Here is a 13547-nt window from a genome sequence, read left to right on the forward strand (position 1 = left end):
GCTATTCATGATGCCAGATTAGATTTTTTTATACTAATTTATTAGATGTTATATTTCCCACGATTAAATGTAAATAGGAAGTGTTTAAGCTGGTACCTTTTGTCTTACGGTGAGTGTCTGTTGCCTAATTACCAGAAAAAAACACATTGTCACTCTTTAAAAACACAAACAGTGATTGACTCACGGTAAGTTACAACTACAACGATCTCTTATTTTTAAAGAAAGGAGTCTTTTCTCTCTCTCTCTTGCCTTCTCTGTCTACCACTTCTTATAACAGCACTTACGTATTCCGTATTCTATTAAACTAAATCGTTAATTGTAAGTTTAAAAATCATCTACGATTACAACATTTAAATATTTCCAAGTCGGCTATCCACAATGTTGGCGCGCTGTCAACGAGATGACAGCTGTCAGTGAGATAAGTCACAGAGTCATTAGCGGGAGAATGTTGGAGAGGCGAAGGCGCGCTGCCTCTCAGCCACTGCGCTGACAAGGGTCCAACTCTCGGCGTTACACCAATTAGCAAATCTTGTGACGAGATTTGTTGTTAGTGGAATTAAACTTGTACCTATGAATCCTTGTATTGTAATACATTTTTTTTAAAACGCGTAATAAAAAAGGATGAGGTTCTACATTTAACTCCATAAAATCCATAAACGTATCATCGTTAAGTTAATATAAAAAAACATAAAACTTATTTTAATTACTAGAACTATGTATAACGTAGTTAGGTCCTTGTTTTCTGTATTTATATCTGACGGGTAATTTCCCTTTCCTCTAGTTACTTTATGATAAAACAGTTAACGAATTTGTAAGAAATTCGTTGATAATCCGACCTCGGAAATATATTGATTATAAAAATCATAAATATAGAAGTAAAACCTATATCTAGAAAGACCTAGAAAGACCTTTTTTAAATAACCTGGATCCCATATAAGACCTCCGAACTATAAGATAGTGAATATTAAAACAAAAAGCCTAGTATCTATAGATAGAAACTTTTTAAAAATTTAAAAATATATAATTTGAGTTATTACGAATTCTAGCGTTTTCTAAGAAAAATCGAAAGGAAGAATACAAAATGTTTTAAATCTATAAAGTCAACAATAAATTCTTAGAACTTAGTACATTATTAACGTTAGCGCCTAAATAGTCTTTTAACCAAATTATTTTCATTTTATAAATACTACTGAGATTGGGAACATGCAGTGGATACTATAGCTACTAAATTATCTTTTCACAATTTTTTTTTCCTTGTGTAATTCCAATGTTTTTATCGAAAACAAAAAGAGACCAACAAAGTGATATTACGCGTCACATTAATATTGATAGTTTTGTAGACAAATCCAAAGTGTTTTATAAAAATTTCTCCTCTAAATAATAATATCAAATTAATTTAACTACATCTTTTTGGATTAACAATTGTATTATAAAATTCACGCAAAATAAATAAAAATAAAAATAACAAAATTCGGTCTACGAAAGGTAATCGATTCTAGGAGTCATATACTAGTATAATAGAGTGGGCGACATAGCTTTACTCGAAAATAAACGTAGCTAACAAAACGGCAAACGGTCGAAAGTGACCCCAAATCTGTAAGCTTTTGATCCGTAATTGGCGAGGCTGGATTGGCCGAGGGCGCTGGGGGCGCGCGCCCCGGCCCGCCATTGGCCGCCCGGAGCCCCCGCCCTGCCGCCCTGCCGCCGGATTAGGGTGAGATATCGGGGGATGGATCGCTAACAGATAACAGAGTTTAGACCTCTTGATACTTTATTCACGTAGAATGCTTTATAGTGGCTGATAAAAAATACATGACACTCCTTAATTTTTAAATATAGTGTTATAAAAGAGTGCCCGACTAGGAGGTTGCCTAGTCTACGACTCTGGCAATACTAGACTCACTTCAGTACATTGTTACTTGTAAATTTGATGAAATTAAAAGCTAGTTTTCACTGTCTTTCACTAAGACTTTTATTACAATAATAACTGTCGCCACGGCTCCGTCTGCGCGGAATTAAAAAAAACTTAGTAAGTAGCTTATGTTCTTCCAGATTCTTTTCTAAATCCGTGCTGAATTTCAGCAAGATCGGAACTGTTCTGCAGACGGCTTCTAATAAACATCCATCCATTCTAACTTTCGCAATTATAATATTAGTAAGGAGTACGGTTACATGAAAGGGATATATGCTTTTATACAGATGTTTCAACAATGGAAACTTACAATTAGACCTGTTGTGACAAACCAACAAGTAACTATAAATATTCTATTATTGTTTTAGAATATATAACGAAAATAATATCAAAGTATCAAGACGTTTTAGTCCAGTTAATGCCCGCTTTGCATTGGATGATCCGGCGGCGAGCGGGTTACGTCGTCTTACAGTAATTCAAGCCTCCATCTGATGGAGATATGCACAGATATACAAACACTTAGACCACGGACACAATACTATTGAAATATTCAAACATCAAATAAATGCGAATATCTGGATGGATGGATGTTTGTATGAAGTTATTCCATTTCAATATATATCCATACATGACGACATTGATAACGACGACATATTCAGAGGCGGAGGATTACTCCGGCCCTCACACCAGCACCGGCTTACCGCGTAGCCCTTATCTATCTCTAGAACGGCTGCATAGATCTCGCTGAAAGGCACATGAAAGCTATATAGAACATAGCCTGGAAGAACACTACTAACTACACAATAGTAGTTACAGTTTTCAGAGTCGCAGATGACAGTTATATAGGGAAATGAGGTCTACTTCAGTAACCAAATGTGACTAAAGTAAATAGCGAGGTAAATGAAATTATTTAAAATTTTCGTAGTGGCATGGAACGTGTTAACAATAAAGGAAAGTTTAGTAGGAGCCTGTTTAAGTCGAATTCACACTTGAAAGTATTGTGTTAAAAGATTGTTTCTTTTTTTCTAATTGTATTTAAAACAAGAATAATATTTAATTGGTTAATCTGGAACTACGAATCTGATCTGAAAATATATACAAAATAAACATTTATAGATAGGGATATAGGGCGGATTTATTTATCGTTTTTATGTTCAAAGATGCTCGTAGATGGATTTAACCAAGAAAATGCTAATAATATTAATTACAGTGTTACTTATAAAATTTTGGAGAATCTTTTTTTGTAAATGATAATATTTGCATTCTCTTTGTGTCTTTGTAACATAAAATTGTATCATGTAAAAAGATATGCAAGAAGTACGGATTCAATTTCTAAGGAAGCCGTAAGCTGGAAGCCGTTTGAGTAATATTTTTTTTAAAATAGTACACATCATTACGTCATGATTCTAATTAACCCTTAATTCGATGGTATCCAGTGTGACGAACAACTAATAAAAAAAATCTACTGAATTAGTTTAGAGAAAATTACGTAAGTATGACTTTACTACAAAAAAAAACAGTTTTTTGCTACAAAAAATTTCGTCGAATTAAAAAAAAAGGTTAAATTAATATAAAAAATTAAATAAAAAAGTCAAGTTACGGTTTGTAAAAAAATATTTTAAAAGAAGATAAGAAAAGAAGTTCATTCCATGTTTTTTTTAAAACAATACTTAGTTGAAATAGTCTACACCTAAAATTTAATTAATAACTATAGGTAGATACAAAACACGACTACTAAGTGCCAGATAAAAAGCAAACACCAGAATTAATATTTACCTCACACCTCTTTAAATCTCTCCGAGATAGGCACCCCTGAGGGTTGCCACCCCATCCCTCCGGCTGGCGCCTCCCTCCAGCCCTCCCATATCATCCCGAGCGCGACAGTTTAGCCCGGCCCGCGGACCAAATCGCCTCGTTTCCTCAAAACAACGAGAAAACTGACAAATTATATACGTAATTATTATCGATCATACAGACCACCGACGGAATCGCGGTTTTTAATATTATGTTTTAATTTTTCATTTTCCCGCGCTTTTAACAGTTAATAGTTTAGTTTTTTTTTTCGAAAAAAAGCTGCGATTTTTTCATCACAGACTTTAAATATTTCGAAATAAGATAATTGATGAGTTTCTAAAAGTGTATAATTACGTTGTGATTCCAAGACATAGTTTTAAGAAATAATGAAAATTAATTTCAATAGTATTAATCCGTTTTCTAAAAAATAAAATGATTCACAAAATTAAAAACTAAACACATTTTCAAAAATGGAACAAGAAACAAGAAGCGACTCTCCTATGGATTCGAATCGTCAAGAGCAAAATTCGAAAACTTCTTTTTTAATAGAAGACATTTTGTATCGAGGCCAAAGTCGCGGTTTCAAACAGCCAGTACCGGATCCGAGGAGGTTTGATTACGACCGGCCGGAACCGAAGCCGTTCTTCCCAGTTCCAGGGGAAGTCAGGCCCCATGTCCCAGGTAGAGAAGGGTCGTATCTTCACGTGGCCATGGGAGCTCTTGGGGCATATCTACACACTCCAAATACCTACAAGTCTGTGGAAACTCCCTACTTTTTATCTCAAGGTAAGGTTTTTAAAGCCTCGATATTACGTAAGGAACGCTGATATTGTTAATAGCTTTAAAAAATTACATGGAAACTGTATTTATATAACTAATTTAAAGCCATAAATGCTCTAAAACAGAATTAATTCTACGCAACCTAGAGAATTTATCAGTGACAATTGAGTTGAAGGAAAATACCGTTACGGCAAAGAAATAGGTATAAAGCGCAAATACCTAAATGACCAGTTAAGTCAGAATTTTGTGTGAAGTGTAAAGACTCTTCGGTATTCGTCAATAGTTACCTAAAAACGTTATTATAATTGATATTTTCATTTTTATTCTCTACAATACAAGAATCGTAAATTTGCTGATTCGTCGTTGTAAAGTCATCTTGAAAATTTCTTTTCAGCTCCTAAATAAAACATTATAAAACAAGCAATTCTTATATCTTTTATCGTTGATTTCTGAGATCAAAATCTTTGTATAAAACATATCGTCACTATCTCCGAGAAAACAGAGATGAGATAACAATATGTTTTAATGGGGATTTTGGTCTAGGTCTAGGTCTGTCTTTCCCAAAGTGGGCGATGACGCGATTAAATATGTGAAAATATGGTGGCGCTAAATATGTTTATTCTCAAAGAGGGCAGTAGACAAAATAAGTTTGGGAACCACTGGTCTAGGTTATGAATCAAATTCTTAAGTCCGGTGTTCTGCTACTAAAATGGATTTTAGATTTTCATTAAGAGAAATTATGGAGTTATTTTAAATATATAACAGAGATTACTATAAAAATAATAATATTTTAGGAATTAAGAAGAAAGATGATTTATGACCGAACCAATTAACCTGTCGTAGAGATTGAAAATTATTTTAATTCTTTGTAGGAAACATAAAAACATAATATATCACGTTTTGCGATTTTTATTGCTATGAATTTACTTATCCAGGCCTAGGCCGCCCCGCACCCGCGGCTGTAGAGTTTTAGATGATAATGACGATAAAATGATGAATAATGTAACAAAATATTGTGATATGTGCAGGCGTGCCGTACCACGCGCTGTTCACGCCGTCGGAGCTGTCACTGTCTGCTCTCAAGCATTGCCGACGGAGGAAGGCACGGACCGTCTTCTCTGATCCACAACTTACTGGTTGGTAGCTTTATTAAATTACGTATTAGTAAACTTAACAACCTACTATCCAACTTTATCTGCAGTGAGGGAGACGTATGCCAAGAAATGTAATCAGCAGTTTGACTTTGAAATAAAGTTTTATAACATACTAATTGCTGTGTTCTTTATTTTAGGCGCTTTACTAAATCAACGTAAAACAAAAGATTTACTAAGTAAGATTTTATTATACCAATTAGGTCTAGAGAAACGTTTCGAGTCCCAACGTTACCTGTCTACGCCGGAACGCGTGGAATTGGCTGGCGCGCTGAACCTCTCGGAGACACAGGTCAAGACCTGGTTCCAGAACCGGCGTATGAAGCACAAGAAGCAAATGAGGAAGCAACAGCAACAGCAAAGAGGTCAGATAGGAATTCTTTTCTATTCCAACTAGGAAACGAAAATTGTAGACTTTTGTGTAGTTATTTTTCCATGAGAGTGGGTTAAATGTTTTGATGCGGTTGTCATTTCTAAATATATAAACAAGTGAAACCGCTTGATAAGACATTGGTTAAAACTACATAATAATACGGAACGCCTTATTATCGGGTATTAAGAATGTTTATTTCATTGTTGTTTTACGCCAAAACGCATATAAAAGTAGGTAGTACAAACCTACAGATACTACCACCACCAAAAAGTTCCGATGTAACCTTGTCATTTATTAATTTAAAGGGACTACAATCACGAACTGTCAGTGTAACGTTTTATATGTAAGTATGTATTAAATTTATCAACATAATTACTTATCAAATTATCGTGTCGTGTTAAAATTTACGTTTACCTGTTCAAGTTGTAGCGCATAGTTGATTAACTCTCAAGAAATGCCAAGTTTCGATGAATATAATTAAAGTTGGAGCAAGTTGCCAGTTTCTAACAATTGCCGATAGTTAGGGAAAATTGATCAAAGTTCAATCGCTCCATAGAACTAGAATAGACGCTATATTGGTTAATATATGTAGATTTTAAATTATTCGCACTTTACTTAAGCAGTTTTCTTAAGATGCTTTCTTCATGCAAGTTTTATTTACAAGTCAGTAATCTGTCTAGTTAGCTGTGTCGCTAACTAATCCGTTCTTAATAATCTAATATACTAAACGCTTTAAGGTGGTACAGTGTAGTTGATGTTATTTAAAAAAACTAGAATGTATAACGATGCTTACTTATGTAACATTTTGTCATTGTTAAGAGGTAAATATTCATTCTCTGAATTTATTAGTGTTTAATTTTTAGTTGAGGCTATGTAAATGAATGTTAATCGTCTGGCAACCCTATTGCCTAATTGAGAGTAGCAAACCTCAAAGGCGGGGAAATTGAATTTGGAATCGCCGCTTTCGCGCCACAACTCAAGACGTTGCCCCTAATTTGATTTTGTCGACAAGATGGCTGACGTCTTAGTTCCCATGGCAACCGACTTCTTAGAATAATAGCTAAGCAATATTCAACTTTAATAGATCTAGTTAAGAGCTTATTTTGAAAAACGTCGTGGATCGTTTGAGTAATAAAGATGGGGAGTGGTGTGGGTGCAGACAAAGTAGGAGAAGAATGTCTCTGACTTGCTAAAACGTTCTTATTCTACGTATTACTTGGAAATTGATGCTATTTGTATTAAAACTTAATTTTAGAAAGGTGTTTAAATTCGTTACATAGGATTATTTATTTATTACAGGTAATACAGCGGTAGACTTCACAACGAAGCATCATACACAATTAGGAGAAAGTCGAAAGGTAAGAATGTGTATTTTAAACAATGTAAAATTAAACATCTAGCAACCGAAAACGTCCTTTGACAAGTGACAAGAATCACATAAAAAAATGCTATCACTATGCGAATGAACTTCAAATCAAATCTTACTTGTTGAAATTTAATCTTAACTTATAAAAAATTGGACACACAAAATTAAATATCATATTTATTTATAGGCAGAAGATTCTAGAATATCGACAACTCAAACATCAGACTCTGAAACCGAACACAGCGATAGCGATATCGATATTGTCGGCGAGACAAACTACGCACAACACTACGGGAATGGCGGCACGTAAAATAAAACGATAAATTATTAGAATAATTCAAACTTTTTTATCAGATAGATGGCGCTGTAAATAATCAGATTGTAGCTATTGTTGTGTGACGTCATAATGAATAGATTTTTGAATTAAATCTGTCAAATTAAATAAAAAATATGTTTGTAATTTAACTTGGAAATAATAATTGTTGTTAACAATAGCTTTCCTTTTCTTTTATATATAATTTTAATCTCCATTTTATTTAAAACGAATGTAAACTTTTTATGAATTTTACCAATATGACAGATTCAACTGATATAAAAACGGCTAAACACTGACATATATTCGTCTGGTGGCGGCACCGACTAGTTTCGAGCTTATCGGGGGCCCTTCATCAGGATGAGTGGTACTGGTATTATTTCGCGGACGCGGCCGTCGCTCACTCGGTGAGCGACGTGCGGACGAACACATGTACGTAGGTGTTTAGCCGTTTTTATATCAGTTTATTATAATGTCTCACGAAAGTTTGAATAATTTAATATGATGGATTGTTTATTTTAGCTCATTATTTATATTTAAAATAGTGACTCGTGCAATATTACATTTTTAATATCTTGTAAATACTTAAAATAAAATAAAATTATATGTACAATTGTGTTAAAAAAAATCTAGTCAGATCTAGTCTTACCAATATTGGTTTTAAACAAAATTACAATTATATATTATTTCTTTTATTCCCGAATATTAGTAAAGCATTGATAAAAAAATTGTGCTTAATAAATAAAAATAGCGCAACTGCGTTTTGTTTCGAAAGACAAAGAACGGTAGGATTTTTTTTATATCATAAGGTGGCAAACGAGCGAGCGGCCACCTGAAATCGCTGAAATAGCGACGTGACAGTTGCCCATAGACATACGCAATTGTATATGCGTTGCCTACCTTTTAATAACTTTTGTTGTATTAAAAATTGTTTGTATATAAATAAACCTGTTTTCAATATTAGACATGATGAAAAAAACTATCGATTTTAAACGCAATAGAAGTTCGATTAAAATTCTTTTGATAACGAATAACATTGTTTTTAAGTACATAAAAAACATACATTGGAGTTGAACGCTAAAATGCAATATTATCTTTATATAATACCTTAAGGGAACATACCCATACCATGTGACCTATTTTTTTAGTTTATTCGACCCCTCCCTCCCCTCGGTGACCACTCGTAGTGCATGCCAAGACCCCTTTTAGTTTTTACGTAGTAATTCATAATTATGATTTTTAATAATTTCACAGGTAACATAATTTGGCTTATACTCTTCTTTACAGCATAATACATGCATATTTTAATTACTAGTGAATTATGTATTATGAAAAAAACAAGTAACGACTACGTGGCTAAAATCTGTGCCCCCTCCACTCCAGTGACTGACCGTAGTATTTTAAAGACTCCCCTCCCCCCTAACCCCAAACGGATCACGTAGTATGGGTACGTTCCCTTATTTGTGATAGTTATTGAAGTCATTTCATATACATCACAACTATGTACTTTTATATTCTTCGAATAGTTCAATTGGAAAAAAAATAGTTTTAAAGATAATTACATAGTCATAATGAGATTTTCGTTGTAATATATTTCGATATATAAGGAGTTCTAGAATAAATAATAAAATGAAATTGTTTTTTTCTTCAATCCTTATACTTTTTGTGGTTGTTGTCTGTAAATATCATGCAACACAAAAAATTAAAAAAATAAATTATAACCTCAAAACAACCCTTTCATCTAAAAGGCGGGAAAACAATAAGTGGTTATTAATTTTGTTATGCACACAAAACATACAATTTGTAGGATAAGTTGCGACGTGTGCCGTTCAGTCCGCCCTAACAAAGTTGACGCGTCCGTCGGGCGACGTAACCTTGTTACGGCGTTCCGAATCTCACGGACAATTTGCTAGTAATTCACGTATTGTTAAATGTTTCCCCAATCGTAAGAGGGTTGTGGGCAGTATACAGAGAAATTATTAATATGATATAATTTTCGTTATAATAATTTGACACGACTTCAAAATATATTTTTACCATAGTTATAATTTATATAGACAGAGTGACTAACTGTTGCCCGCGACTCCGTCTGAATAAAAAAAAAGAAGCTAAAGTGTTCTTCCAGACTATAATATTGTTAGGGTCCTTCGTGCCTATTTTATAATTATATAGTCATTGAGGGCGTAATTCATGTAGTAATGGTATTTGCATTGACTCAAGACTAGTTGCGCAATTGATTAGCTTCCTTAAACTTAATAATTTACTTTTATTTGTATCGAGTTGAAAATACATAATTGTTTTAATCATCCGTAAATTAATCTTAACCTGTTTTATGATTTTAGATTATATTGTTGAATCGTTAATAAATGTTTTACTATTTTAATACGACAACTGAACGAACGTCCGGTTCCGTTGGATTGGTCTATAGAATAAACGTATAAATGTGAAAACGACCACGGAGACGGATTCATTCGTTGAGTAGTCGACAACCGAAAAGCACTCGAAGGTGATAAGTATCGGCAATTGACGTAATCATTCTAGAAACGGATTGATGATCGATGTTGTGGAGCGAGTGATTAAATAAACGAGTGCAAGGAATATTGTTGTTTGAACTTTTGGTCATCCCCAAAAGTATGTTTTAGATCTACACCGAATTTCAGCCAGATCTGTTGATATCTAACTTTCCATCTATCTAAACATTCGCATTTATAATATTAGTAAGATTTAAGAAAATAATAAAATTTGGATATGTTGTCACGAAATCTTGTATGGATGGATGTTTGTTTGAAGATATCTCCGAAAACGGGTTAACGGATCTCGCTGAAATTTGGCATAGATATAGAACATAGTATGGAAAAAAACATAGGCTACTTATTAAGTTTTTTTTTTAATTCCGCGCGGACGTAGTCGCGGGTGACAGCTAGTACTGTATAACTACAATGCAGTCACCATTTTATATAATATAGTTAAAAGTAAAGTTTTAAAAAAAGCTGAAAGGTGTACCTTACCTCCTTGAATATAATACCTTTCCTCCAGATGGCGTAACTACAGTATGTTGTAGGTTAAAGCTGTAACAGGATGAAAGAGCTGCCGAACAATGCCGCACCTGTCCGGACAGACGCCAAAAAACACTTCAAAGTGGACGAGTAATAGCTGGGATGATGGTATGCAGTAACACTTTCCACAAGTATTTATTTTTAGATGGCCCTTAGTTTGTATGTGATTAGATTTATCATACTCTTAGGAATATTAATTAAAAAACAATGAAGGTGTTTTTGAATTCTTTATAATTAAGCCTTTATAGATGAGCTATGTCTAATATGTAATACGAGTATGTGTAGTTAAAAATAATTAAATTTAATTGTTTAAACAATAATAATGAAAAAACACTAGGAACATATTGCATAACACATATCATGTAACCAAATTATATCAAAATGAAAGCTTTAGTTCGTAAAATTAAAAGAGTTGTATTAAGCCCTACCTTCTCTTAGAACCGCGACAACTCAATATGGCGCCCGCCATTGTTCAAATATCTACCAAACTTTAGTCTACCGTTTTATTTTACAAATTTAAAGCAAATTGAACCTTAGTGCACAGCAATAAAGTTGTTTGTATATTGAGCTATGTTAGAGATAAACTTGCGGGACAGTAATTTGCAGTTATTAGAAGCTGGAATGCGTCGCTTTGATCCAGTTATAGCCGGATCGAACTGGTATTAGGGTGATGTCTGCGAACTTTGAAAGGTTGCAAATTATATGGGAATTGAGAGATTTATGAGCGCTTTTAGATTACATTAGACGGATTTTTATTCCAAACTAGCTATCGCCCGCGACTCCGATCGCGCGGAATTTGAAAAAAAGTTAATGAATAGCCTATGTGTTCTTCCACACTATGTTCTAAAATAATACCAAATTACAGCGAGATCCGTCCAGCCGTTCCGGAGAAAACTTCAAAAAAAAACAAACATCCATCCGCCATCTAAACATTCGCATTTATAATATTCGTAAGACTAGACTAGACTTCTCGTGTCACAATTTTCGTTCCCATATTTCTCCAAAACGGCTTGACCAATTCTCATGAAATTTTGTGAGCATATTGAGTAGGTCTAAGAATCGGTCAACATCTATTTTTAATCCCGCGCTGACAGAGTCGCGGGCGACAGCTAGTAATCAGTAAATTTAAGCCTGAATTGACCTCGTTCGGCTTCTTCTGCTCAGGAAGGAAGCTCAAGTCTGCATTCTGCCGCTTAGAACAGACCACAAATCAAATGACGTCACAGAAAACAGATTTTTCTTCTCCTTTCCACCGCTCACCCTTGCCCTTCTTAACTACATAACTTTAACGACTACTACTAATCTATGTTTTTAAAGTTTTTCCTTATCTTATTAATAGTTTTCTCTCTTAGTAATCAGATAATAAACGTTGTAATAAACATCCAAAATTCAAAGGGACGCGAACTATTGTCAAGGGCGATGTTTGATTACTTTCTATTGGATTATTATTCCCTTTGAACAGACGTGTAGACCCCTGCCTGCTTTCCTATTTAATATATGTTTGATTAACTGATCATATTAAAACGTTGATGGAATAACACGAATTTATTACCATTATTCTACTCATGTTTTGTCAGGTATGTCAGGTTGTCTGGTAGGTATCTAATGTCATCTTTACGTATGTAACTAAAAGACTATATTTTTTATGATTTGCGGAGTGAGGAATTGTAATTTCAGTAAGTAACTGAAATTGAATCCTGTATGGTTTTTTACGTAATATATAAAACCTAAAGTTTTAACCGACGTTAAGATGTGTAATGTAACATGTTACAGAATAGAACAGAACTAGGGTAGGGAATTGAGTTTTATGAACACTTATAATACATAACAACAAAACATATCATAAAACATTCACATAAACCATAAAATATTCTAAAACAAACTTTCATCACCTACTATTATTTTGGACTATTGAGGATAACATTTTTACAAAAATTGAATTTTATATTTCCTTTATCAAATTAGCAGTCTAAAAAATAAGTTTCAAGCTTCAAATCTGTACAAATGACAATACTTACATAAAAAATCTCCCCTTTTCAACCCTTACAATCCTTTTATCGCCTTAAAAAGTAACCTATGTCCTTCTTTAAGCTCCAGACTATCTGGGTAACGAATTTTTAATCGGTCCAATAGTTTTTGCGTGAAAAGACAGGCAGACACAGTTACTTTCGTATTTATAATATTAGCACGATTAGTGATGTTTTTTTGTACTCAAACTACGACAAACTGTTAAAAGGGGAGAAATAATTGTTTGCACTTAACACTAAATGTCACAGATCCCCTTGGCGCTGCTTAACCTTTGTTCCCGCCAATTCACTTGTCACACAGATTATAGATAAAAATCATGAACTTTATAATTCCTGCCATTATGCCATTATATCTTTCAATAAGTTGGACATTATTATTTAGTTTTTATACAGTAATGCGCGCCATGAATAACGTTTTCCTTGCTATTATCGCAATATAAAATTATTGCACATTTTAAAACTATATTTTATTTGCAGTCAACCGCGACTACGTCCGCGCGGAATTGAAAACAAAAACTTAATATGTGTTCTCTCAGACTATATTCTACATCGGTGCCGATAAGATGCCTTCAAAGAATCATCCTTCCATCTAAACATTCGCATTTATAATATTAGTAAGGAGTAAGTTAATGAGTAGGATATTTTATATGCGTACTTTATCAAAGAAAATTCAAGCAAATAATGAAAAAAGTTTACATATAAAAAAATCTAACAAATTATTAAAAAATTGCAGTAGAATTTTTCTCAGTATATTATTATATTTAATTTATTTTGT

General features: G+C 33.5%; 1 protein-coding gene across 1 annotated transcript; it reads left to right on the top strand.

Moving 5' to 3' along the window:
* Nucleotides 1-4176: 4176 nt before the first annotated feature.
* Nucleotides 4177-7701, top strand: LOC106123859 (brain-specific homeobox protein homolog). Its single transcript, XM_013320268.1, has 5 exons — nt 4177-4492; nt 5515-5622; nt 5841-6002; nt 7310-7368; nt 7564-7701. The coding sequence occupies exons 1-5, from the start codon at nt 4177-4179 to the stop codon at nt 7684-7686; spliced, it is 768 nt and encodes a 255-aa protein (XP_013175722.1). The 3' UTR covers nt 7687-7701.
* The last annotated feature ends 5846 nt before the right edge of the window (nt 7702-13547 follow it).

Source organism: Papilio xuthus, unplaced genomic scaffold (assembly GCF_000836235.2).
Source record: "Papilio xuthus unplaced genomic scaffold, Pxut_1.1 DF825946.1, whole genome shotgun sequence".
Lineage (NCBI taxonomy): Eukaryota > Metazoa > Arthropoda > Insecta > Lepidoptera > Papilionidae > Papilio > Papilio xuthus.

Bases quoted from the DNA above. Each gene is read 5' to 3' on its own strand.
- LOC106123859 (XM_013320268.1), top strand. From the start codon at position 4,177: ATGGAACAAGAAACAAGAAGCGACTCTCCTATGGATTCGAATCGTCAA. The intron at 4,493-5,514 runs GTAAGGTTTTTA...TGATATGTGCAG, and splicing joins TCCCTACTTTTTATCTCAAG to GCGTGCCGTACCACGCGCTG. The intron at 5,623-5,840 runs GTTGGTAGCTTT...TATACCAATTAG, and splicing joins CTCTGATCCACAACTTACTG to GTCTAGAGAAACGTTTCGAG.